Consider the following 27,701-nt stretch of genomic DNA (forward strand, 5'->3'; position numbering starts at 1 on the left):
CCTGAAGGACTGGGGTGAGGAGGGGCCCAAGTGGGTGTGCACATAGCTATGCCTCCCAACCTTATTCTGCATCATCACACCACTGCTGGGGGTTTTCAAAGCCTGAAGAATGTTTCAGGGGTTTCTCAATGGTAATAAGGTGGAGAAAGGCTGTTCTAGCGAGAGAGAGAATTCCCTTCTCAGTCAAACAGGGAATTAGCTCTGAAGAATGCAGAGAACCCTGATCTGGTGTGATTAGAAATTGCCTTTAGAGATCTTTAGTTAAAAACTCAAGATGACTACTGGTGTTTCAGAAGAAGAAGGCTTAGGCACTGGAGAGAGTGTACCAGGTTTCTGGAAACCAAAAGGAGTTAGAGATTATTCAAAGCAAGTGCACCAAAGTGTATGAGGGAAGCATTAGAAACAAAGGTCTCTCAACATAAAGAGTTAAGTCACTGTGAAAAGCTTAACTAAAGTCTGTGCTTGTATTGTTTTTTCCTCAGAATTTTCAGTCTGATTGTACCTGACCTTTTCCCTCTATGTTAAATAAAATATTTTAAAATTTCACAATGCCTCAAATGCCATTTAAGTTAAAGCAGGCTCTTGATCCTTCCCTCAGGTTCTTAGGCTGAGCCAGCTGCCAAAATATCATACTGTACAGTAGCCAGAGTTCTTTTGCTTGGTTACTAGGAAAATAGAAAATGGAGGGACATTCTTGCCTCTGAGGAGGGAAGTGGAAAGGGCCATCAAAGCTGGCTTAGGTACTTCAACCAGCCAAACAAATGCCTCCCCCATCTGCAATGTTCGATCCAATGACAAAGTGTTAAGATGCCTCTACAAGTTGGTTTCCATAACTGAGATTTCAGTATTCCAAAGTTTATTAAGGGGAATGATAGAGAGATTTGGGCTGAAGAATCAGCAAACTGAAACAATACCAATAATATCAAGTACTCAACATGCATATCCAACACTAGAGCACAACTAAAAAAAGCCAAGTATTCCAAGCTTCCACACATAGTCTGATGGTTGAGACAGCGCCAGGTAAGCATCTCCCTATTCTGTACCAGTTGGTGTAAGTTAGTATTTTATCTACACACAAAGTAAACCTAAAACATATGTTAGTACGGCTGCCTTACCAGGAGACACATAATTTCTTTGATACCGTCTATTGAATCAAGCTATCATAATAATTTCTCACGACTGTCTACGATGATACTATATCCTCTAAGCTGCATGAAAGAGTTTTTTCTTCTCACTTGCTTATTTTAGTTCTAGCATTTTCTGTTTTCTTCTAGCAAGAGCTCTTAATCTCTACTCATCAATACAGGGCTTTGAGACCTGTCGTATTTTCTGTGAACGCTCTGCACACCAGGATAAGTTTATAGTTGAAAAAAAAAATACAAGCCAAAATATAAAATTCATCTTTACTTACATTGAACAACAGGATTTTCTGAACACCATCAATTCGGTAATAGTTTCTTTGTTCTCTCTCCATAAAAACTTGATGAACTCAAGTTTACCTGCTAGCTACCAAATGGCACTATCAGAAAGACAAACCGTTTGCCTTAAGGGTCTGCCAGTGAAATCTAATCCTGTTGATGCGTTTGTTGAAGCTTCCTCCTATAGAACAGAGGGAGATTCAACAAACTTGTACAAATAGAATACGTTGGGCATTCTTAGATCAGTGGTATTTTACATAAAAGGAGAAGGAAGCTACTGTGAATCAGTACATCGTTTGGAAGAGATGATCAGACTACAGCAGCAAGGGGGTGAAAGGAAATCTATACTTCAGACACCCAAAATTCCATACTGGAATCTTACTAGATGAAGATATTACCATCCTGCATTAGTATATGTAATGGAGAAACATGGATTAAGGTGACCAGATTGTCCCACTTTAGGAGGGACATCTGGGGGTACCTGGCAAATTGTAATTATGCTGAAATTAAAATATATATATTACAATAATATTTTTGCATTCTGTGTGTTCTATGAAACTTTTTGTTGCTCCATATAGACCACACTTTTAATCAAGAACCCCCCTGGTCAATGGTGTCACGCTTTACCAATGTTAAAATCTGGTCACCTTAACATGGATGCCATTGAACACCCAATATTGCTGCAGTCCAAATGGCATTTTCCTGAGAATAAATACACTGGGACTAAATTGATTTTACTAATTACACCACTTTAGAATTGCATCCTCTCTTCTTCCTTTCTGCCCTAATGTTTAATATTTATTTACAAAATTTGGATCCTACCTTTCTGCCATCACAAGGGCCACCAAGACAATTAACCATTATACATGATTAAACATGATACAAATTACATTTTGAAATCATTACAATTATTCCCAAACACTGCAATTAAAATATTGATTTGGAAGGGGGGGGGGAGAAATCACTCAGGGAATGTTAAATCAAACAAAAGTCTTGACCCACTGGTAGAAGATTCAACAGAAGGTGACAGATAAATCTCTCTGAAAAGAACATTCCTGAGCTTGGATACCATGATCGAGAAGGCCTTCTCCCAGGTTGTCACCTGCCTAATCATAGAAGGCAGGGGAACTTGAAACACAACCTCCAAAGGTGACTACAGGATAAGGCAGGTTCACAAGGGTGTATGTTGGTCCCTATCTGTATATGCTTCTGAAGGTCAAGAGTAGCCCCTTGAATTGTGCCCAGAAATAAAGTAGAAGCCAGTTTAGATGGGCTAAGACAAGAGTAATATGGTCCCTACAACCCACTCCAGTCTACAATTTTGCATGCATTGAGATTTCCAAATACTTCTCACGGGCAGCCCCACATAGAGTGCATTGCAGTGATCTAATCTGGATGTAATCAGGACATGCATCACAGTGGTCAGATCTTTTTTTGCCCATGAAAGGTCAGAGCTAACTACCCAGTTGAAGCTGGTAAATGGTACTACTGGTTGCAGCTGCCACTTGTTCCTTCCAAGGGAGTGCAACCCCATGCAGAAATCCCAGCTCTCTTGGCCACCTGTGGCACTTTTGTCTCACTGAGATTAAGCTTCAATTTATTAGCCATCAACCACTCCAAAACTGCTTCAAGACATCAGTTCAAGTTTCTCCAACCTCCCTGGGATCAGCTGGAGGCAGAAGACAAAGCTGAGAGTTATCTGCCTATTGACAACAATCCAGCCCAAATCTCTGGCTGATTTTAACTGGCATTTTCATTTAAATATTAAAAGGCCATAGGGGATAAGATGAAACCTTGAAGAAACCCACAGGCCAAAGGCCAAGGAGCTAAACAGCAGTCCCCCACCACCAGTGGTTAGGGTTTTAGACTAAGGTCTGGGACAACCAAATAAATGTCTATTCCATCTCTCACACATCAGGCTGCACCAATGTCACAGGGCTACTGAGTGGATAAAATGGAGAAGAGGAAATGATATAATCTGCCTTGGGTCATTGCTGCACACAAAGATGGGGTATAAATGAAATAAATACATACTAAGTAAATCTGAAGCCTAGAACGTGTAAATAAAAGAAAAGTTGGTTGGTGAGTTGGAAGGAGAGAAGGAACCAGGAAAAGGGGAGAGTACTGCCATAAGGAGAGAAAAAGTAAACAGATTAGGGAATGAGATATAGGAACAACTGAAGTACCCCCGACAAGTCCTTACAGGTTCCTCCACTTGTTATATTATATATTATTAATAAATCTTGGGCGACAAAGATGAGCTATAATAGAGTTACTGTTTTCAACAGCAGACATGCATCTTCCATAATGGGTTGGATCCACTGTGAGAAGGGTCATGGAAAAATCATGGAGCAAAGCCATGTAGGATGGGAGCTGTAATGGGTAAAGAAATTCGGTAGGACTGAGTGAGAAAGCTAGATTTTCCATCCACATTTCAAGTCTAGCACTGGTTCAGTATCGTCACAATTCCAACCCAGGAATATGCCATTTTGAACCAATGGAGGGCAAATTTCAGAGTATGGAAACTTTATGGAAATGACTATGGAAATGTTAGTACAAAAACAACAACAACAACACATCATTATCATTACTTAGAGACTGAAAGTTAAATATACTGATTATATTGGCCACCGTGATTGTTATGTTCAAGTAAACATTAAAAAGACCAAAGTTTTCACTTGACATCAAGTGATCATCTCATCAAAATTAGTTAATTGATAAATCTAAAACTCCTGCAGTGCAATCCTCAGAAGCATCTTTCTGTGGGATTAGAAGGGCGAAACTGGGTTTAGGATTGTATTCTTGGCTTGTTTGTACTCTTAATTACAGATTTCTTCATTTCTAACCTACCTTGCAACCTGCAGCTTTTATCTAGGCAACTGTTCTTATTTTTAGTGATCCTGACTCAGTCTTTCCACTTTACTTAGCAAAGTTAACCTTTGATGCATCTATAGAACAGCAGCTCAAAAATTATACGTCTTTGAATCGTGACTGCTTGCCAAGTGTTGCCTATTTATTTAAAATGTTTTTTCCTTCCTTTCCCTGAACACAGGCTCAAGGTGGCTAACCATCAGTTCAGTTACTGATAAGCAGCCCACACATGAAAAACAAAAAGAAACCCCATGCTGCTGCTAAGATTGGAGATGGTCAACCTTTAATGGAAACCATCATCTTCCTCCTACTTTTTCTTAAATGATTCATTGATGCCAGAATAGACAGCTAAGGTGTGGAGCCATTCTTCTAAATGGCATGTAGGGCAGAATGGTGTAGAAGCTATCCACCTGTACAACCACCACCAAGTGTGCAGACTCAGAATCAGGTGAGGGGTGGAGCATGAAAAGTTCTGGTTCCATGCTAGAAATCATTCCAGGCCAAACAGGACTCACATTTCCAGCCAGGGATGTGTCATTTAGGAAGTTTAGCAGAATGTTGGTTTCCTTTGCACAACGAGCCTTGCTGATTACAAAATGTATCTATTTTGCACTAGGCTTGTGAATTCTACATATGGCCTCTGTATCTTTACATGAAGCACATCTGTATTCCATAGTGGCCAGTAGAGCTAATAAGACAGTCAGATTCCTCTGCATTCTTCCTCTTGTCTATTTTTGTATGAGGTTTTTGTTGTCTCTTTGTTACAGAGATTGCTATTATCAGGGGATTTTCTTCCTTCTGGCTGCTTCCTTCTTTTCCTGTCTTTGGCTCTCAATCTTCTTAACCCCCCTCCCCACCATGAGTATAACAGGTGCTCTCTGCATTGTTACTTAGGTCGCTAGGAAAGGAGATGCAGACATTCTTGCTATCTCAGTATGGTGGCATGGATTTCTCTAACAGCAGCTAAAAATATCAATTTCTTTCCCAACGCAACAAACCTTGGGCTTTATTCTAAAAGCTGCTTCCCCTATTCACTATATAGCTAGCTTTTGCTAACACTTCAACCATCTCAAAATGAAATCCTGGATTCTCAGCTGCTTTCTGAGAAGGATCAGTTTATATCTCTCTGACATTTTGTTCTCCAGTACAGATTTCAACACTTCTCAGGATAAAAAGTAACTATAGTGGCTCTGCAAACACCAATGCATAACCAACACTGGCCAATGATTTAAGAGATATGTTTGAGCTGTCATTGATTTTCAGACCTCTAGAATATAGCCCCCTGACATTCTCAAAAGACTCAAATTGATCAAACGCATTATTAAAGCCAATTGTTTTTGTGGTGATATCTCAAAAGCTGATCTGAGTAGAATTCTGTGCATGCCTCATAGGATATGTGCAATATAGGTTGGCAGAGCTGGAAATCAGCAGACCTGACTGAAAACTGTAGCCTTTGGTGTCCTAATCAGAATATTTCTGAATTATAAAGGAACTCCCACACATCTGGGTTGTCCTAGTAATTTAAAGGGAAACCGCTGATGCTGCCTCCACCAAAACCACTAGGACAGCCATTGAAAACCAAGGAGCTTCAAACTGGCTGCTCAATACTGCTCTCAGAAAAACACTAGAACTGTGGATAATGGAAATATTGAAGAGAGAAAAAGAGAGAGAACACCACAAGAAAATTAAAAAAATTGGAAGACAGAAAAACAATATTTTGATTTACTGATTGCTTCCATTATGCCTACAGATGTTTTCAAGGTCACAGAAAAGGGTTTGCTAGGAAGGCCTCCATGCGACTGTGCTCTGGGATTGTCCAAAGGGAGGCTAGTTTCAGGAACTTTCAAAAGGATGCTTAATTGGGACCCATAGGGTCTTTTGGGTAGCTGCCATTAAATTGTGAATGTCTTTCTCTTGGGCATTACAAGTACTATCATCATTATAAGCCTGGTGTCTCAAGCAATACTTTTGCAAGGCTTTTGAATAAAATTGATAATCCTCTGGGTTTTAGTTACATTGATTTTGTTGGATGACTGTTTTAATATCACTTCATTGAGCTGATGTGCTGTTACTTTTGTAAGCCTTCTTGAGCATTTCATAGAAAACCAGTCTAGACATTTTCCAACTGGACTCAAGTGAGGTGTTTGTGGATAATAAAGGTGCATGAGATCGGGAAACATCCTCTTGATTCTGAAATACAATTATCTACAAATAATTGGAAGGATTTACTGGGCTAATACTACTGTTAATTATGCTGCAGCCAGTAAATAAACTAGGATCTCTGTGTAGCAAGACCAATACATTGAACAACCGAATACTTGGACCTGGAGCTCCATCAGTTACATATAACGAGTAAACTCCGAGAAAAAAAAATCAAACCAAATGTTCCTATAAATACCCAATGGATTTAATTATTGCCTTAGAGATGTAATGACCTCCAAAGGAAAGAAAAGGTAAAATTAAATCCTAAGTGCTGTTGAAAATAAGAAGTTGTTTTGTTTTTAAACATATCACTTAGTCAGAGGGTCCTACTCACCCAACGGACAGGAAAGGCTCCTTTGATTCAAGTCTGTTAAACAAAAACAAAACATCAAAATTCACAATGTGCAGTATATGTAAATAACATAAACACAGCAACTTAGTCTAGACTCTAGAGGAACTGGTCAGGGCCTAAGGGCTGGTCAAAAAGAATTGTGAGAGTGGGCATGTACCAAGATGCCAACCCTGGTAAAAGTCTACAAACAGCACCACCATTTTCACTTTACGTGAAACATACAAGAAGTTGAAATCTTTTATTTGCATGTACTATTTGGTCCAAGTTTTTATATGAAGGCCCTTAAATCCTGGAATCATCACTGACCAAGAAGCCCTTTCAAAAGCAAAATCTGACTGTTTAATCCAACTTTAAAGGTTCAAATCAAGTTAAAAACTCGAGCACTCTAATAAAGATACAATTGAGTAAGAGCAACTCCGAAAAACACTACAATTAAAACTCTGTTTTAAATCTAGTCCCAGGAAGGAATTCCATTTACTCAAAACAGGGTTGCCCTCTGTTTGACCTTTTCTTAATATATTTGATTAAATAGTTTTATGTGATTTGTAGTGATATAGTAAATTACTCCAGAGCGTTTCAGCTGATAAAGAAAAGCAATTATCCATTGGCCTTTAATTTCAATTGCTCTTTAATTTAAATTAGCAACTGAGTGTAATGAAATTACAATAAAGATGTAAAACTGCAACACTACATAGAACACACTTTGATTATGTTATTTTATTCACACATAATCTAATTGCTGTTGAGCAGACACATTTTTAAGGATTCCTCACAAAGAATCTCAGATAGCTTTTGGGTTTTCTCCTGTTGTAATAATACTACACATGGCATCACACTTTCACTGACATTCTTAACACCCTTCAGTGAACTTATAATAATGAGTATAATTGTGCTAAGGATGGCAGACTTGCATCTGATAGTTTTTAATTTCATCTGTTTAGCAAAATGGGCCAGATGGTTCCAAAACAATCAACATGAGTATGCTACTCTCTTTATAGGAATCAATAGCATGGATTTCAGCCTGGAATATTCAAAATCAAGACACGTAAGAAGACAACCATAGAAGCTAGCTCTTTAAAGAAATTAGGACCCAGTGACATAAAATGAAAAACATATAACTGTTGTAATTTGAAGATGGAGTCACAGAAGACTGATCTAACCAGCCTTTCTGAACGAGCAATGCGCTTAAACAACTAAAGAGGCTGCGTATGAAAACCGTGAGGGAAGGGGGCTGGGGTAAGGAGGGGAATTCGGTGAGACTGAGCAAAACTCAGCACCAAACAAACTGTTGGACCCAACCCATATATTCCAAGGCTCCATCATGTATGGAAATCCTGATTAACGTTTTTATTTGGTAAGAAGAAAACCCTGAATAACATTTTTGTTTGGTAAAGGAGAAAAAGGTTTGCGCCATAGAGGATGCATGAAGGGGATGAGGTATTTCTTTCTCTTCCACACTGCAGCTCTGCCTTCTAAGCCGCTTTCCCTCTAACTGGCATTCCAGATGCTTGTGTGTAAGAGCACCAAGGCGAAAGTGCCCATGTGGCCAATAGTCATCCCTGTTTTATCCTATTTTATTTCACATAAAAGGTTTAACAGAGTTCAGCTTCTAAGCAATTTATCTGAAGGGTTTCGTTGAATCAGATCAATGTGGCCAAAGTGCTAAGATTCACTTTGATGATATAGGAAAATATATGTCCAGCTGTCATTCTTAAGTACCACTCTTCTGACTACATCAATAATTATTTGGATGAAGCTGATGCCGGCTGACTTTTTTTGTACCTTGCATCAAGGTACGAATAGCCAAGTCATTATGTATCCACAAGCTGTAAAGAGCTCATCCAGACTGTCTCAGCAAAATGGTGTTGACTGCTCTAATACAAAGAATCCAGGCTATTTTATTACATGTCTATTTGTAATCAAAAGCTGTTGGCTGCCTCTCTAACACCCCCTAGAGATTTCATCTTCTTATTCCTAGTTCCTCTGCTAACATTTACAAGCTACTCAGCTGATTATACATTGTGCTGACAAAATGCAATTCATGTTTATCAAGCTGTTTCTTGTAACGTCCTCCTTTTTGGGAGGACAGTGACTGAATACTGAAATATTTGAACAGCATATTTCAAGAATATTTGTAATTAGAATCCTAAGGATGATGGCTAGGACACAAAGAGCTATTTGGGGTTTGCAGTAACCCCCCCCCCCCCGAGTCTTATTTACTTTGAGCAGCAGACCCTAAAGCGATGACACAAACTCCTTTTGAGACTACCTGCCAGCATGGGGGGGGGGGGAGGGTGCTGTTCAAGGAAAGCAAATCTAAAGCCCTTTGGGTTCACCAGACTAGTTTCATGGTTTATACATCATCTTGTGTTACTTTTCACAGATTCCCACCGTTGCAACTGATATGCTGAGCACTTATAATCCATGTTCTTTTCCTTGAAATTGTTATGCCAATTCAGAAGAAATTAAACAGGCAGGTGATATTGTTACCAAGCGCTATCAGCCACGTCTTTCAAACCTCTAAATCAAACCAAATGTTTTGGGCAAGGCAAAACACATAGATGAATGCTGCCTTGATCTAACATCTGTATAGGATTAAATGCTGGTAGAAGCTCACTGAAATAATAGTTGATGTACAAGGTAAATTGTTCAGAGATAACTGTTCATTTTTAAATGTAAAGCTTCCTTAGGCTTGGATAAGACAATACATATGCACTGTTACAAAAATAGAAAATTATTAATGATTTAAATTAGGCCTTTTGCTGAGGTCAATTATATATACATTTTATTTCATTAGTAACATTTATATACTGCCTTTCCATCCAACTTTTTGTTCCCAAGGTGGCATCATGTGACTTTCTATAAGCAATGCATAGAGGTATAGCCATTTCAGGATATTGGAATGTGAAATTATTTTTATGAATTCTATTAACTTGATTTCCATTCAAATGACCTGGAAAATATTGGTTTCAGGTAGAATTCCCAACACTGACTAAACAAATGCTGAGAAGTGTGTGTGTGTGTGTTTGAATGTGTATATGAGTGTTTGTGTGTGCCTGAGGAGATTGGAGTTTGTGAAGCATGTCATGTCACTTTCAGGTGATGCTCTAGGAATTTCAGGTGGTGCTCTAGCAACAAAGACTAGGGGAAATGCTTAGAACATTACTATGAATGCTATTTTTCCTTCTGCTCGGTTTCTCAAAGGTGGAGTATAGGGACTCCCCATTAAATCCAAGCAATTAGCAAACTTGGTTTCAGTGGTGATGTTTCTTAAGACCAAATAATTGAATTGTGGCAAGAGGATATCCACATATATTATTCTTGTGCCTTTCTTGGGCAACATGGGTTGCTTTAGGATGCTTTGGGCTGATCCTGCGTTGAGCAGGGGGTTGGACTAGATGGCCTGTATGGCCCCTTCCAACTCTATGATTCTGTGATTCTATGTGCTCCTTTTAAAAAAACAAACAGAAAAAGTCCTGTTTTTTAACCCTGCCCCTTCCCCTGCCTTACCTTGCTTTGCCCAGTTGTTTGAAGCATTTTTCTCCCATCCTGGAAGAAAACACCAAAAGTCAGCTGGCCTGAGAAAAAAATGCTCAAAAAAAGTATCAAAGCAAGCTAAAGAAGAGGAGGGGGCAAGCCTTAGTTCCCCTTATCCATATGCTCTCCCCCCCTCCCAGACAAATGGGCAGACATATAAATAAATATACATAGCCTTCAGTTTTGGGCAGGAAAAAAGAGAAATGGGTTGAATGTAAGGATTAGACTGCGGTGACATAGCTTCTCAAAAATTGTCCAGTACACCTGCTATCATTTTTTCCCCAGGCACCCAGGACTGGCAGATATTCTGCAGTGAAGCTTTCACTATTACTGGGGAATGGAATTTAAGGGAAAACAACCCTTTACTAGGAATGATGGATCAACATACCTGTAGAGGGCAGAAATTGGCCGCTTGTTTCCTGGTTTTGGTCTGTATGGTTTTGGTTCTCCTGCCATATTGATGTCTGAAAGAAAACATATTGCATGCTTAAATTAAAACAAACTCCTCAGATATGCCTATCACATGTAACAATAATCTGTGAAAGGAAAATAAATAATTCATAAGACCGCAGTCTGTTCTTCACTCTGACAGAAGCACACTTCCTACTCTACTGGTTATCCAGCTCTTTGCTGCTTCTCTCTGTTCCATTCTGTCACTTTCATGCTCCTTATGCCTGTCACTGTGAGATTTCTCTTACTGCATCTAAATTATGAGCCCTATTCCTCTGGCAACTTTACAAAGTTTATTCAAAACTCTTTTATTTCTCGTTTTTCTTTAGCTGCTGCTCAAGCTCATCCACTATCATTAAACGAAATAAATGTGCAGTCACATTTTACAGCAGATTTGATATTAACCTTTGGACTTTACCCTGTTCTTCCAACATTTTAAAGTTTCCATATTTTTATTTCTGTTCATATTTTGCTTTGAGGAATACATATATATTCTGTATTTTCATAACAACCATATTCCTGGTGCTGGACTGCAAAGCAAACTAGAAGCAAAAACGAATTTTGTTTAGGGTAAAGCAGTAGATGGACTGTTCAAGGCGTGAAACACTTAAACAAAACTACCTGAAGACAATTTGGTTCTGCTGACTTCATTATGGTGCTAAGTGAACGTTCAGTGGTCTGTAGATTACAGCCGCACAACCAATAGGAAGAATCCTGAAACAGATCAGTTTAAATCCCTTCTCTAAAATGTATAACCCTAAAAAAAGACAAACGGCATAATCTTTCAGATTAAGAAAGAAAAATTAAACACATCCCTTCCTGGATTAGATTTGCTGAGACACATGAGCTATGCATCAAGGTAAAGGTATCCCCTGTGCAAGCACCGAGTCATGTCTGACCCTTGGGGTGACGCCCTCCAGCGTTTTCATGGCAGACTCAATACGGGGTGGTTTGCCAGTGCCTTCCCCAGTCATTACCGTTTACCCCCCAGCAAGCTGGGTACTCATTTTACCGACCTCGGAAGGATGGAAGGCTGAGTCAACCTTGAGCCGGCTGCTGGGATTGAACTCCCAGCCTCATAGGCAAAGCTTTCAGACGGCTGCCTTACCACTCTGCACCACAAGAGGCTCTTATGCATCAAACAACATCTAAGAATTTCCTGACCAGCAAGACCCCTTTAAAGTACCTCCACAATCAAATAGCAGTTGGGGAGATTGTTGCTAGAACTCCTGATATGGGACTGCATCTGGTTCAAATATGCTGGTTCTTGCTGGTTTCACTAAGACCCATTATGCACGGGGGGAATAACGCACATTCAGGGTGGAATGGCGGCGACTAAAATCACCGATAATGCACGGTGCCGGCTGCAACCAGCCGCAGCATCGGTGCATGCCGCAGAAAAAGCCGCATTAGCGAAATGCGGAAGAAAGCGCAGCTTCCGGGTGACTGGGGCGCAACCAGAAGCGGCGCCGGGATCTCCGCGTGCATAATCGGTTATTCTGGGTTTTGCCGCCATCCCGTCCCGTGCATAACCGGTGTGCTTCGTGTCTTCCCCCTCTGCGTTTTCCATGTGACCTGAAATCGCTGTTTCGGCAGCCGTGCATAATGGGCCTATGACTGTTTATGCACTAGCGGTTTTATGCCGGGCAGCAGGCTGGAGTTTTAGTTGTGGCAGGTTGCCTCACCTTTTCCTGCACTCGCACAGGGGAACATTTGGCCCAGTACACTTCATCCACCCTCGATTTGTGCTCCTGCACGGGAGCTGGGGCAGTGAAGTTCCTAGTGCATAGACGGTATATTAGAAGTAACTCCATACTAGTAACAGAAACCATCAAGAGTCTAGTACAGTGGTCCCCAACCTGCTTGCGGCCTGGGAAGCTTCTTACTGCGGGAGGGCGAGGAGAGGGAATCGGGGCCGGGCCGCGCCCGTGCGGGCGCGGCCCGATGTGCAGGCGCGGCCCGATGTGTGGGCGCGGCCCAACGCGCGGGCATGGCCTGCGGGCAAGGCCCAACGCGCGGGCATGGCCCGCGGGCGCGGCCCGATGCGCGGGCGTGGCCTGCGTGGGCCACGGGCCGCACCCCAATGCCCTGCCGGTCCCCAACCTCAGAAAGGTTGGGGACCACTGGTCTAGTAGCACCCAGACTATCAAAATAGTTTCTTCAGAAACCTCATACCCTGCCACAAATTTCATTGAAATTACAATACGAGAAAGGAAGAAAGGTTCAAAACACAAACAGAGAAAAACAGAACCTTTCCAAGGCAATTGGTACAATAAATTTTATATATCAATAATTTTTAAAGGACAAACCAGTACAATAAATTAATATATCAATAATTTTTTAAGGACCAACCAACAAATTTCATTGAGTCAAAAGAAGCTGGGCAGGTGAAAGCCAAACAAAAGAGCTAAAGAAAGCTAGTTGATTTCAGCAAAACCAGAAGTACTGGAAAATATAAACGTCCTGGCTTTTCAATAAAGATGTGTTTAGTCAAAGTTCTCTTAATGTGTTAATGTATAAAGAAAACATAGCCAAAACGGGTTCTGGATATTTCACAATCCTGTTTTCAAAAATAATATATTTCCTCAGTGGCTGAATCCTTTTTCAGTATTCTACTTATTTTGCATCTGAAAATCTTCCCCAACTCATAGTATAAATTGGCCATTGGCGCCAAGTTTCAAGGAGGAATCTCTATGGGCAAGGGGGAATTTGTGCCTTACAAAAACCAAACGAAAAGCAGCTGTTGTAAATATTACTTATGCTGGTGTGATAGCAATAGCTCTGGACCTCCCTCTTGCTTCATTGTTCCACTTATGCAAGAACCTGAACATGTACTCAGTGCTCCAAGCCTACCAACACAATCCTCAAAATCAGCTATTAATATAGTCCCTTGATGCACACACCATCTGTGAAGGCTGGTTGCAACAGAATTTGCCATGGAGAGACATGCGGTTTACTGTTGTAAATATATTCGTGTGTCTTTGGATTTGAGAAGCTTTGGACCATTTTCTGGGGGAAAGGAAGAAAAATATGGTTGCTTGATATTATTTATTATTAACTACCTTGGGTCCTTAAAAAAGAAAGAGGGGAAAAAACATGTTCTATGTTATCTAAATAGGAATAAAAGTTGGTATCTTTAATGTCGTTTCTCATACTGAAGACAGACATTCCTTATCTCTGTACAGGATCATCACAGTTTATATTCTAATAAGAAAAATGAATCTGATAACTGTGAATAAATAAAGACAATTTAGTCCTTTGACTGCCTCCATTTCTCTTTCTCCATAAGCAAACAGAGATGGAAAAAAACAAGCACTTTCTCTTTCAAGACAGCATTTGTAGATGTCAAGGCAGCACCATACATTAATGTCCACTTGAAAGAAGTACTTTTATATGTATTATCTGAGCATATATCAGAGCATAGAATTGTTCTTTTGCTTGCTTTTCCTTCCCTCTCACATCCCGGCCTCATGAGTGTGTTACAGATCTATTCATCTTAACGAAACTTTCCTTTTCTGGAGTCAAACTCAGACAAATTTTCGTTCCAAGAAAAAATAAATGCTATCATTTTTGTGAAAGAGGCAGTCCTAACCAAAGGAAAGGAAAAAAAATCACCACCAGTTCTGCAGGGAATGTCTTTACTCATTGACTACTAGTGAGCTCTGGAAATCTCACAGAATAAATCTCTGAAAGAATGAATGATATCTTTAAAGAAGAACTAAAGTTAAATTAACAAGTTTAATGTGAAAAATAATCTGCAAGTTAAATATGAAAAATTTAAAAATCTAACAAGTATATTTGATCCTTCATCGCTGATTTTTTAATTGCCTGAATTGTTTAGGGATGTTTATGAGCAAAGAAACTCAACTCACATGCCCATAGCCTGAGAAACCAATGCCTGCAACTACTGTTATTGGATTCAAGCAATGAGTTAAAAAATAAAGTAGCTAGACTTGCTAGGCTAGCTGCTAGAATCAGAAAGAATTGGGTTGTTAACATATAGTCACTCTATGACCGATTATGCACGGCAGCGGCTACACCAGGCTGCTGACGGTTTGTTGCAGCGGGGCAGCATTCCCTGTTGCTTCCCACTTATGCACAGGGGATGGAATCCCCCAGCGCACATGTTCCTCCCCCAAGTTGTGCATGTGCAAGTACAACTCTGAGACTGGAAGGTTCTGCCATGCCTTGCATGCTGCTATCCCACCACTGTGGAGGGTATAAAAATGCCCAATTTGGCTCTGCAGCACATAGGACATTTCATGTTCCTGCGGGGCCTGGCCTTTAATGGCAGCTCTGGCAAAAATGGGAATACTGGAAAATCAGCATTCCCTTGCCACAGGCCATCAGAGGCCCTAACGCGGGCCAGGGCCGGGCTAGTGGCAATATCATGAGTAAGTGGCCATTAGCCCCATTGCCATGCTGCAGTCAGCCTGGCCTTTCTGCCCTGTGCATAATTGGCCTATGATTGATTAATGTTGAGTGATCACTACTAAGCATTGTACATGGGTTACCCACTTTCATTATTGCTATTATGTTTTATCTGTTACTTATTTTTGTATTCTTTTGGTCTATGACTGTGAATAAACAATTGTTATTGTTGACTTCCATAAGTGGCAGGGCTTCTTGGTGATTTCACCAAACCCCTGGAATGCTCTCCCTACAGAAAGCCACTTGGGTCCATCTTGACAGAGGTTTAGCAAACGATGGAAGCATTTGTATTTCATTTGGCCTTAAATAATTTAGTTTAATTCTTCTTTCCCTTGTCAGTTGTTGCAGTTTCATTAATGTTATTTTGAAGTATATTGCATTTGATTTTTACCTTTGTAGTTTTTATCAATTGATTTTTTTCAGTTGTACAACACTTTGAAATTTAGTTTTAAAAATCTATAAATAACTGGAAATTTTTGTTTGCAAATGCAAAACTAATGTTTTTCAACACTATAAACTTGCACCCCAACCCCAGAGTCTGCTTCAGTGCCAAATGGCTACTACAGTAGCATTCTTGTTCCAAACAAACAATGTAATCCTGAGCTGCTTCTGAGCTTGTTTTCATTATTTCCTACACAACATTGGGCACTGGTAAATTTTAAGATAAAGGTATTATTAAGCAGAAGGTTACGCCTCTTCTTTAGTTTTAAATATACCTCAGAGATGCTTTGAAATGAGTGTATTTAAAGACCATGAAACAACAGCTGGTAATTTTCTCAGCACTGCACAAAATGATTCTGGGATGCTATTACCTGTGCAGGATTTCCATCTGGATTTTGGAAACTGCATAGTATAATTATAATAGACATGTAATCAGGTGACCTTTATTAAAATTACATCTTTACACATTATTTTAATGTGGCAATTTTAAGGTCACTGGTCTTCACCATGTGATCTTCTGAAGCTAGGAGTATACACTGAAAAAATGCAATATTTATGAACTAACTTGCATAAGAAAATCTTTTAGGCTGTAGCATTAATCTCCATATATTTCTCTGATCAATATTCCCTTTCCCATTCATTCCTCATTATTTTTCTTTGCAGACGTTTGACCAGGTCAATATATTCTTAGCCATGTTGACATTAAAGGAGTTTTTGGCATTTTCATATCCTTTGGGGACATATAGTGATGTTTATTTTTTGTGACTCAGTTTTGTTCACTTTGGTTCACAAAAATGAATACACTCATTTTATCTGATATTTCTATCCTCTCATAGCCAGATAGGATCAGATCCCCCCCCCCCCCCGAGATGCTCAGGCACATTAAAGATATCATTGAGTCTAAGCAGTACTTCCCTGAAGGCATTACAAAAAACATGCAAACTGAATTATGATGGTGTTATACGGTAACTGTGAAAATAATTGCTCCTTAGGAAATTATTGCTTTAAAAGTTATGGTCAATCTTTATGGCAAAGTGTGTCACAAGTCAAATCTAAAATGTGAGATAGCGCCGCATGAGACCCATAAAGTAGAGTTTATCTCCCACAATAACAAATGATCTCCAGAATACAGAGATGTTTCCCTAGAGAAAATGGCTACTTGGGGGGGGGGGGATTCTGTGGTATTATACACGGCTGAGGTCCCTTTCTTCTCACCAAATTCCACCACCACTTCTCAAGGACTTTCCATGTGCGAAGTGAACAAACCTAAAATTTCTAAGAAGCCATCTGTTGACTATCCTACCACTCAGCCCTGGAACAATAAGGGAAGGCATAAGAGTTCTTTTTTCTAAACCGCTTTTGAATGGCACTTGGGACAGTGGTAAAATCTAAACAAAGAGATTTCACTATTTATTATTCTCTTTATCTTGGAGGAATCAAGTCAGATTACAGTAAGAGTAAAAACATACATATAATACAAAAATAGACATTTTAAATAAATACATAAATTATAAATGTTAAAACAAGAATTAAACTATTTGCCAGCTCTTCTGTCATGGGGAAGAGGGGAACTGTAAGATGGTTGAGTTTGTCAGTGGATTCTGACAGGAGACTAATTGATCAGATTATTATTTTTAGGCCCCAACCATAGGTTTGGTGGAGTAGCTCTGCCTTATAAGCCCTTCAGAATTGTTTAAGATCCCACAACAGCCTTTCTCAATTTTTTTTATGTTGAGAAACCCCTGAAACATTTTTCAGGCTTTGAGAAACCCCAGAAGTTGCATGATCATACAGAATATGGTTGGGAATATCGCTGTGTACAAGACCACCGGTGGCCTGTCCCCTTCCCAGGCTCTTCATTGGTCACTGGGGGGGGGGGTAAGTCAACATGACCATATATTTTTATATCACCTGATAAGTGTTTACCTATTATATATACCCACCAATTCAGGAAATCTTTCCAGGACAGTCAAGAAACCCCAGGGTTTCATGAAACTCTGGTTGAGAAGCCTGTGACAGAACATTCCACTGGGCCAAGCCTGAAAAGGCTCTGGATGAGGCCAGTCTGATCTCTTTGGGGTCAGGTGTCCTAAGCAAATTCTAGTGGCTAGATCTTAAAGCACTTTGGGGGAAATAGTGGAAAATGAGCTCCTGTAGATATGATGGTCCAAGAATGTTTAGGGCTAGTGAAAACCTGATTCGGTCTTGAGTCTGGAGCCAGTGCAGCTAGGCAAGGACAGATCATATATGGGCCCTCCATCAGGTCTTGGTAAGGACCCCCTCCAGCTGTATTCTGGACCAGTCTCTGGGCATTCCTGTGTAGAGCGAGTTATAGTAATCCAGCCTGGAGGTGACCATTGCATGGATTATAGTGGCTAGGTTGGATGCTGATAGATAGGGCGATAACTGTTGAGCCTAGTGAAGATGATAAAACACCTGGCATTTGTGACCTGGACCTCCATGCATCCAGAATCACACCGAGACTTCTACTGGTCTTTGACATTGTTCTCTGCTAAGAGCTGGAAACTATCGCACCATTGTACTCATTTCTCATGCTAGCAAAGTTATGCTCAAAATTTTACAAGCTAGGCTCCAGCAATATGTGGACCGAGAACTTCCAGATATACAGGCAGGATTTTGAAGAGGCAGAGGAACTAGAGATCAAATTGCCAACATACGCTGGATCATGGAGAAAGCTAGGGAGTTCCAGAAGAACATCTACTTCTGCTTCATTGACTATGCTAAAACCTTTGATTGTGTGGAGCACAACAAATTGTGGCAAGTTCTTAAAGAGATGGGAATATCTCTTGAGAAACATATATGCAGGCCAAGAAGCAACAGTGAGAACTGAACATGGAATCACTGATTGGTTCAAAATTGAGAAAGGAGTTCGGCAAGGCTGTATATTGTCACCTTGCCTATTTAACTTGTATGCGGAGCACATCATGAGAAAGGCAGGATTAGAGGAGTTACAAATTGGGATCAAGATTGCAGGGAGAAATATCAACAACCTCAGATATGCAGATGATACCACTCTAATGGCAGAAAGTGAAGAGGAACTAAAGAGCCTGTTGATGCGGGTGAAGGAGGAGAGTGCAAAAGTTGGCTTGAAACTCCCTGGAGAAGAGCCTAATGGCGGGAGCGATCAAGGGCAAAAGAAGAAGGGGATGACATGAGGTGGCTGGATGGAGTAACTGGAAGCAGTAGGTGCAAACTTAAATGGACTCTGGGGTGGTGGAGGACAGGAGGGCCTGGAGGATCATTGTTCATGGGGTCGCGATGGGTCAGACACGACTTCGTGCCTAACAACAACAACAACAAGAGCTGGAAGTCATAGTGGCTCCCCCAGCCAAAGGATCCCTGTCTCAGCTGAATACCATACCACATCCTCCAGACATCTGGCCAGAGTCTGGTGGTGTAGACAGATGGCCCTCCATCAATAGATACAGCTGGGTGTCATTAGCATATTTAAATGCCTTTTGCAACCAGCCCTAAAGCTCTGGATCAGTTGAGCAAAGGGACACATATAGATGTGAAACAACATCGGGAAGAGATCTCCTTGTGGCACCCTGCATATTAGAACATGCCACTGGGAGATTCTCTACCATAGAGTCACTTGGAGGAAAGAATGCAGTCACTTAAGGGCAGGCACCTTGAATCCCCATGTCAGGTGGGAAAGTAGCCCTTAGTCAACTGTGTAGACTGTCACTGTCATATCTAACAATAACAGTAGTGCCCAGCCTAAATCCAATTACTTCTGGAGATCATCTGTGAGGACAACCAGAGCTGTCTCCACTCCATGGCCAGGTTGGAAGCCAGACTGGAATGTATCAAAAACTGAGAATGAGCGGCTGTTTCTGTGCTTTCCTAAATATTTCAATATTTTTCTTTTGAGTTTCTTTGGATTCCACTGATTTTCTTGAAGGCTGCTACCCTCTGTCAGTACTCAGTCTCTCTGCCTTAAGATTCCTTCTAACTCCTGAGGCGTCCACAACACTATATTTCCATATTAGATCAGGGAAATCCTTACTGCTAATTTCCTTTTTAACTGGCCAAGGATTCTTCTTTCCCTAAAATATTTCTCCCCTTTCCTTTGGATTTGTGAGTCACAATTCACTACCCAATTCACTCTGCAAAACACTATTCCCAGCTCTCTTGTCTGTGCAGAACTATTTTCAGCTTAGGTGGAATTCAGATTATTTAGTCAAAGCTGTATCTTTTTAGTAAATTTTCCTCAGAGTAGATGTTTAACAACTAAAGCTCAGATTGATCTAATATCGATACAGATGTCTGTAAAAAACAATAATTCCCTCAGCGTACATACCATTCCTCTCATACCACTCTTCTCCCAGCTGTTGCTGACCAATCAGCTTGGGGTATTCTGCAGTGAAGAATTAACCTTTCACTCCCTGGTACCCTGATATCCCATCACTTTGAGGCTTGTCTTTAAAATGCTGTCCATTACATCTCCTCTTTGGAAATATTCAGGAGGTCCTGGAAGCCTGCCTGTTTGCTAGGGCTTTTGAGGGGGCTTGAATGGCAGCCATCTTTTACATGGGGGAAGGAGGTAAAAATTGGGATTTCATATATTATGTTTGGTTTTCAGTGGAAATATTTTTAACTTCTGTTGTAAACTGCATTGAACCACTTGGAAAGGTGACATATAAATGTTTTAATAAGTATATTAACATGTAAATCTTGTGTTTTTATTCCCCCCTTGTGAACCATACAGCAGGAAACAAAAACTCATAGGAGTGACAATTCACTTTTCATGACCCCATACGACAAGAAAGCCCTGGCCTGTAGATATCTTTCCTCTTATATATTCACAACAAAAGAGACTTTATTTTAAAATGAAAACTGGGAATTTAGAGAGGAGAGCATGGTGTGTTTCTAAGGTGGGCACTGTCCCCATATATCCCTTGTAACAATGGCCCTGAACAAGGTACTATTTATTTGTTTCTGATTTACTTATTGAATATGGTTGAACATATTAATGACCCTGAACACTATTAATGACTTCTTTATGAAAGATTTATGAACAGAGGGGTGGAGAAGGAATAGATCTAGCATTGAAGGATAGAAGAAATTAGCAATAAAACAACTGGCATGGCTAGCAAAACATCTAGTAAGCTCCCAAAGGTGTATCACATCGTTTGTTATCAAATTTGTATTCTATCTTCTGGTGGGAGCAGTTAAAAGCCTTCTGCATCTTCTTCCTGCTGATGCAACAGCTATTTCTAATGCTATATACAGAAAGAGCCACGGTCTGAATTGTGCAAGAAGCTACTTTGCTTGACTACCTCTCCTATTAAATATCCCCCAAAGAAATGAAACTGATCTGTTACGTGAACTATGGTTCTTAATTTTCTGGGTGGCATTTTTTCCACCCCAAGGAGTCCTCTGCCATTCCTCACTTGCAGGGGACATAAATCAATTTTGTAAACAGGCTGAATAAGCAGATCTTGCACAGAACTATTTATCTGGGATATATAAATATTCAGTCAGCCCATTCATCTATGCAGCCCAGAATTGTCTAGTTTACTGGTAGCAATTTTCCAAGTTCTTCACCCTGTGGTCTGAACTCCTACAATGAGAGATGACAGAGAATGGACCTGGTGCTTTATACATGCAAAGTATGTGATTTCTCACTGAACTATGGAAACAAGAGGAGCTCTGTGTTTGACAATAACTACATGATCAAGATTCAATTCCAATAGCATCTTAACAAGATTTCCAGGAGTTAGGGATATACAACCTGACCGGAACTAAACAGGCTAATTTTCAAACTTGGGTATATATTGCCCCCCAAATATAGGTATTTCCCAGTGTCCCCAAATCCCAATACTGGTATGATATTCAGCTTTGGTAATATTGGGAATGGTTAACTTTTTTGGCTTCATTATAGACTATGGGGACCATTATAGTCAATGGTCTCCATAAGATAAAATGGAAAATCGATCCAGGGGTTCAGGGGGCTATTTCAAAAAGACTGAACCAGGGATTCCAATTATGAATCCTCAAAGAAGGTATGCCCATCCTTCATTGTTTCCAATGGAGAAAAGGCATTTAAAATGTAAGGTGTTTAAAAGAAGAAGAAGAAGAAGAAGAAGAAGAAGAAGAAGAAGAAGAAGAAGAAGAAGAAGAAGAAGAAGAAGAAGAAGAAGAAAAGTTGGTTCTTATATGCTGCTTTTCTCTACCCGAAGGAGGCTCAAAGCAGCTTACAATTGCCTTCCCTTTCCTCTCCCCACAACAGACACCCTGTGAGGTGGGTGAGGCTGAAAGAGCCCTGATATCACTGCTCGGTCAGAACAGTTTTATCAGTGCCACGCCGAGCTGGCTGCATGTGGAGGACTGCAGAACCGAACACAGCATGCCAGATTAGATGTCCACACTCTTAATCACTACACTAAACATGACCCCTTTAAAATTCAAATGCCTTTTGCAAGCTGTCACAGTGAAACAATGAACTCCTGTGGCATTTAAAGTGCTTTCTCATCCCTTTAAATGCTTTTTCCAAGTGAAGAGTTCCCTCCAAAGGCACTTTAAGGGATGGAGAGTCCTTTAAATGCACTCTAACAGCAGGTATCCTGCAGGCCCAAAAAATCCCAAATATTTTCAGGATTTTTAGGGCTGGTCATTTTGGGTAGAAGCAGGGAAAAAATCTGGCTAACCCCTGAATACTAAGTATCTTTTGGATATTTTTTCAGTTGGTTTAGGCGAACGTACACTCCTAGTGTAAACTCTGAAGGGAACACTGACTCACAAAAGTTTACACCTGGGAAATCTTGCTGGTCTTTGAGGAGCTATTGGACTTAAATCTTGTTCTTCTACTGCAGACCAACACCTGAAATGATTTAGATGTTTTTAGAGTTTTTCCTAAGATACAGAAAAGTCAATAATATCACACACAGAGCACTATGCACACATATAAAACAATGTCATCCAAAATACCCATTTTCTCTTGTGTAAATATTTCTTGAAAAATCCTCTAGTACTCATTGTCCAGCATTGATTTTGCAATTTCAAATCTAAATTAAATGAGAGATGTTCATTAATCTGCTACAGGTAGTAACAAAGGATGGTCATTTATGCACAAATAATATGGTCTATATCTATATCTATTTCCAACTACTAATTCTATCTTTTCTTGAGCTCATTCAATTATTCCCAATTCCTCATGATATATTGAAAACAAGAATGCAGCTTTGTAAACAAGTTAGCTGACACTAATTCTAGGTGCATGCGTATCAAATGACTAAACTGACTGCTAACAAAGAATGTTAATGGAAGTATCTGTAATAAGTAATACAAAGATGACTGACCATTATGTTTAGGGGGAAGTGGCATTTTAAAAAATGTTCTGAGAGGGACAAAAGATACCTAAAAAAAGTGTTAATACCTTTTAAGGCTGATAAATGAACCTCTTGTGGCGCACAGTGGTAAGGCAGCAGAAATGCAGTCTGAAAGCTCTGCCCATGAGGCTGGGAGTTCAATCCCAGCAGTCGGCTCAAGGTTGACTCAGCCTTCCATCCTTCCGAGGTCGGTAAAATGAGTATCCAGCTTGCTAGGGGGTAAACGGTAATAACTGGGGAAGGCACTGGCAAACCACCCTGTATTGAAACTGCCATGAAAATGCTAGAGTGCGTCACCCCAAGGGTCAGACATGACCCTTTTGACCCTTTACCTTTTAAGGGCTTTTGACCCTTTACCTTTACCTTTTAAGGCTAATAAATTGTGTGCGTGTGTCAGAGAGAGTCTCAATTAACTAAACTCCTAGAAAGAATGGCTACAGTCAAGCCAACCTATGGCTACAGTCTCCATTTCAGAATTGCTGAGAAGCTGTCATCATGGATCTTCCCACATCTTGTTTGGTATGGCCTTATAACTATGGAACATTTTCCCATGGAATTCCTGCTTTTTCTATTTGTTCCTCACAAAGGCTCAGGATGAATAACCTGAATTGATCCCAGTTTGATGCCTGATGATGCCAGTTGACACACCAGCATCAGAGGTGGCCTTTCTGCATGCTGCATAAGTCACGTCTGTTGAAACTACGGAGAGAATAACATCACAACACATGAGCAGCACCCAGTACAATCATCTCTGTCCTCTAAATCTGTGCTACTTCTGTAAGAATTCAGCAAACGACTACAGTAATTTTCAAGAAAGCATTCGTTGATGATAATTAGAGTTTCATTACTCAAAGAGTTGTTCCGGTTTGCAATGAAAAATATGCCCATATCTCAGCTAATTAGCACTATCAATCAAAAATAAAAAGAAGAGCCTTTTAAAAGGTAAAGGATGTCATTCACTATGGAGCCACTGCTTTGCAATTGCCAAGTGAAGGAAGAACAATAAAGCCTGACAACTCGACAAGAGCAGAAAATTGACTTTAGTGCGAACAATGTCATGAAGTCTGTTAAGCACAGCTATCATCTTCCCTCATAAAAGCAGTCAGCTTGCTACCAAGGTGATGCAAGGGACAAAAAACAAAAAAAGTCGAGTCCAAGTTGATATGATTCTGACTCTTACTGTTACTGATATCTGCCTGGATGCCAAAAATACAAAACTCCATTCAGAAGATGGAAAGTTTTATGAGCCTGCAAAAACAGCCACCAATAGCCAATATGTATGGTATGCAAGGTCTTGCCCTCTCATTTTTACCCAACCTACTCCCCTACTCTGTGCTTTATTACTAGGAGGATATAGATAGGCCTACAGATGAAGATATTACCAGATATTTTTTCACTTATTCTGGCATTTTGGTTCAAATATTAATGGGCTTTGTCTTCTTAAGAGGTGGGGTTACCTACCTCCTTGTCACAGTTCTGTGACTGGCCGTATATAGTTTGGCTCTCAGGTTAAACCTCCAGATTAATTCTTCTAGCCACCTGATTCTCATCTTCATGGTTTTTGCTGGGATGGTTCTTGCTGTGTTCTATTTATGGCATCTACGCATGAGCCAGGCTTTTTGCCATTTGAGGGCTAAAGAGAAGTGCAGCAGGCATGACAATATAATGGTAAATGTCTTCATTTTCTTTCCACTGCACCACTGTTGTTTAAAGTTCCATAATCTCTTAAATTCTGAACAAAAGAAAGAAAAGTTCCCTGTACATTCACTTCACGGATCCATGTAACAACTATCTTTGCTGAGAACACAAACCATATGCTCCCATAGTTATGCAGTAATGAATTGTAGAGCGCAACAAGCAGACGAATAGTCAGTAACTAGGAGTAATCTTTTAAATACCTTCTGATATTCTCATTAATCTTTCCATTATTAGCTGCCCAGTTCTTGTAAATCTCATTGAGGCACCAAAGATAAAGGAAAACAACCAGCAAATGGTTTGTCTCTTGACCATGCAGATAAATTCTGCAAGAGGGAGATTTGTTCAAATGATGGTATGAACCACAGTGAATGCATATGGGTGAAATGCATATAAAATTGGATCCACGGCAGTGTTTCTGCAGATGGATTTCCATCCAGGAAGACTTACTTTCTCCCCTCTCCTAATCACTGCAGGGTATTTTTACCCCACAGTACTAGCATTTGGGGGAGCATCTAAAGAGAGAAGGTGAGAAAGTAATGGTCCATGGAAATCTTTCTCTTGGTGTAAATGTGCTGGTGGGTCCAAGCTGTTTTAGCCAATCACCACAATCAGAAATCTCTGTGCAAGCTCACTTGCAACTCTGTCAGTCTATGTCGTTGGGATGCTGCCTGACAAATGCAGACATCATTAATCCTAAAGTTGTACTTGTCTGAGTTTAGCACAGTTATGCTATCATCTTAAATGGCCAGCCAAGCTCACCAACATTTGGATGCCTGCTTTCCCTAACAACTGCAGGTTATAAATGCAATAATGTTTTCGTACACAGGTTGCAATTAGCTATTAAGAACCACTGAAAATATCTTAGAAGCAGCACAGCCAGCACCATTGGGAGGTGGGGAGAAAGCAAGGTGAAAGAGACTGCTGTTTTTCCTTCTGTCAGAGAGCTGCATTTTCTCATGCATGGAGGACAACTGTCTCTGCAAAATGTTCTTGAGCATTTCTATGCAGCTGTGAATTATAACTTAATCACATAACTTAAACAGATGGCAATTTTGTTTTTCAACAAAACATTAGAACTAAACAAAAAGAGGAGCTAATAAACACCCTTGATGGACCCCTATCATGTTTAAGCCTCCCAGCTCTAACCGTGTTGCTTGTGTAGACACAAAGTTACATTATTGTAATAAAATGTACCTATCAGTACTAGAAAAGGCAAGCTTATTCCTGAGTAGATCTCTACTTCTGTGATAAAGCGCAAAGGATAGATCCATAGAGGGAATAAAAATAAGTTTGGTCACATCTACAAATGTCAAAGGACAAAGCAAATCTAATCACAATACTAGAACGCAGAGGCAGATCCAGGGTAGGAAAATAGGGGACACCGGGCCTTCCAGGGGGTATCCGGTATACGAATGTGGGCAATAAGATGCTGAACTAGATCTACCATTAGTATGATCCAGTAACAATATTCAGTTCCACACTCTGTCCAGAATATACGCAACAGAACATACCCTTGCCTTAGTGAACTCCAAGGCATTTGCATGAGGCCAACTAGCCTCAAAACACTCACTGCCCCCTCAGGCACCCCTTCCCATGACTGAAGAATCCGACCAACCCAAAGCTGTGGCAATGTTCCTGTTCCTTTTAAATATTGTTTTGGTTGACATGTTATTATTGTTATATATTTGTTATTTGTTATATTTTATATATATTGTTATATAAATATTTGTTATATTTGTTGTAATGATCTATGTAATCATGTTACATTATGCCAATAAAGGCTTCTGTATCTCTCTGTAATCATGTTATATAAGGTTATATGTATACTGCTCAGAGCTGTATGGAAGGGCGGTATATAAACCTAAAATAAATAAAATAAATAAGAAGGAAGATTTTACAATGGAACTGCACTGGGAGTTGAAAGTAATCACTACACATTTTCTATTTTCTGAGCTAGCAATGAAGACACTTTCTTTTTTCCAGTGCCACTTGTGTTGGAAATGTTATTAAGATATGGGAAATTATTTAGAAGCTCACTACAAAGGACTGCTTCAGCTATCTGTTCTATTGGTGTTTTCAAACACAAAGCTTAAGTTATTTTTCAGGCATGCAGGTGTCAGTTTGTAAAAGGAAATTGTTTTGGAACAGCAAATTATTCTGAGCTCTGTATATATAAATTTCAGTCCTCACTTCCAATTTACATACAGCTGCAACAATTTTATACTTGCATTAGTTAACGGTTACGGATGTTATTCTCTGATCATAGCCAGGGAAAGTTTAAAGTGCCTTTTGTGGGCAATTTATCAATATAATTATATTTCCTTTTCCAAACTGCTGCTGTTTACTAGTGTAACACAGATATTTAAGTGGTTTTTCATTAAAAACTGTACTAATGTGGTTACTTTCTCACACAGCTTCATCTTCTTAAAATTTGGACTTCCATTATGAGATTTAAACGAGAAAGAGAATGATCATATGACCAGACAAGTATCACAATTATACTCAATTGTGTGTTAAAATATAAAATAGTTTGGAAACTATCAGTGGAAGCAGTCTCTTGAAGAGGAAAAATGCCATTGTCTGATTAAGACAAGTTTGGTGTAGAGGTTAGGAGTGCGGACTTCTAATCTGGCATGTCATGTTCGATTCTGCACTCCCCCACATGCAGCAGCTGGGTGACCTTGGGCTCACCACGGCACTGTTCTGTTTACTGGGAAGTTCCTTTGTTTGGATAATGCGGGCCTTCCGTGGCCCTGGGCCAGGCCATGCCCGTGCTGGCGGTGAGGGCGTATAATTGGAGATTTTCCCTGATGCCCTGCCGTCGCCAGCACAGGCATTCTGGCCTGTGTATAATGGGTCGATGATCCCCCATCCCAATCCAAGAATCCAGGGTCAGTCTGACCTAGAGGAAATTTGACTCCTGGCCCCAAAGTAGTGGTCGGCATT

At 40.1% G+C, this 27,701-nt stretch overlaps 1 protein-coding gene across 12 annotated transcripts in view; it reads right to left on the bottom strand.

Moving 5' to 3' along the window:
- Positions 1-27,701, bottom strand: part of RALYL (RALY RNA binding protein like) — a 298,190-nt gene that overhangs the window by 40,546 nt on the left and 229,943 nt on the right. For 8 of the 12 annotated variants that reach the window (XM_077352021.1, XM_077352017.1, XM_077352015.1 and 5 more), the window contains 3 exons: positions 10,769-10,844; positions 10,354-10,392; positions 6,826-6,858 (listed from right to left, as the gene is read on the bottom strand). In XM_077352021.1, coding sequence (XP_077208136.1) covers positions 6,826-6,858; positions 10,354-10,392; positions 10,769-10,844 — 148 coding nt within the window. The remainder of the gene's footprint in view (positions 1-6,825; positions 6,859-10,353; positions 10,393-10,768; positions 10,845-27,701) is intronic. The other 4 variants (XM_077352019.1, XM_077352018.1, XM_077352025.1 and 1 more) reach the window with 1 other exon arrangement.

This window comes from Paroedura picta, chromosome 9, assembly GCF_049243985.1.
Source record: "Paroedura picta isolate Pp20150507F chromosome 9, Ppicta_v3.0, whole genome shotgun sequence".
NCBI classification, from domain to species: Eukaryota; Metazoa; Chordata; class Lepidosauria; order Squamata; family Gekkonidae; genus Paroedura; species Paroedura picta.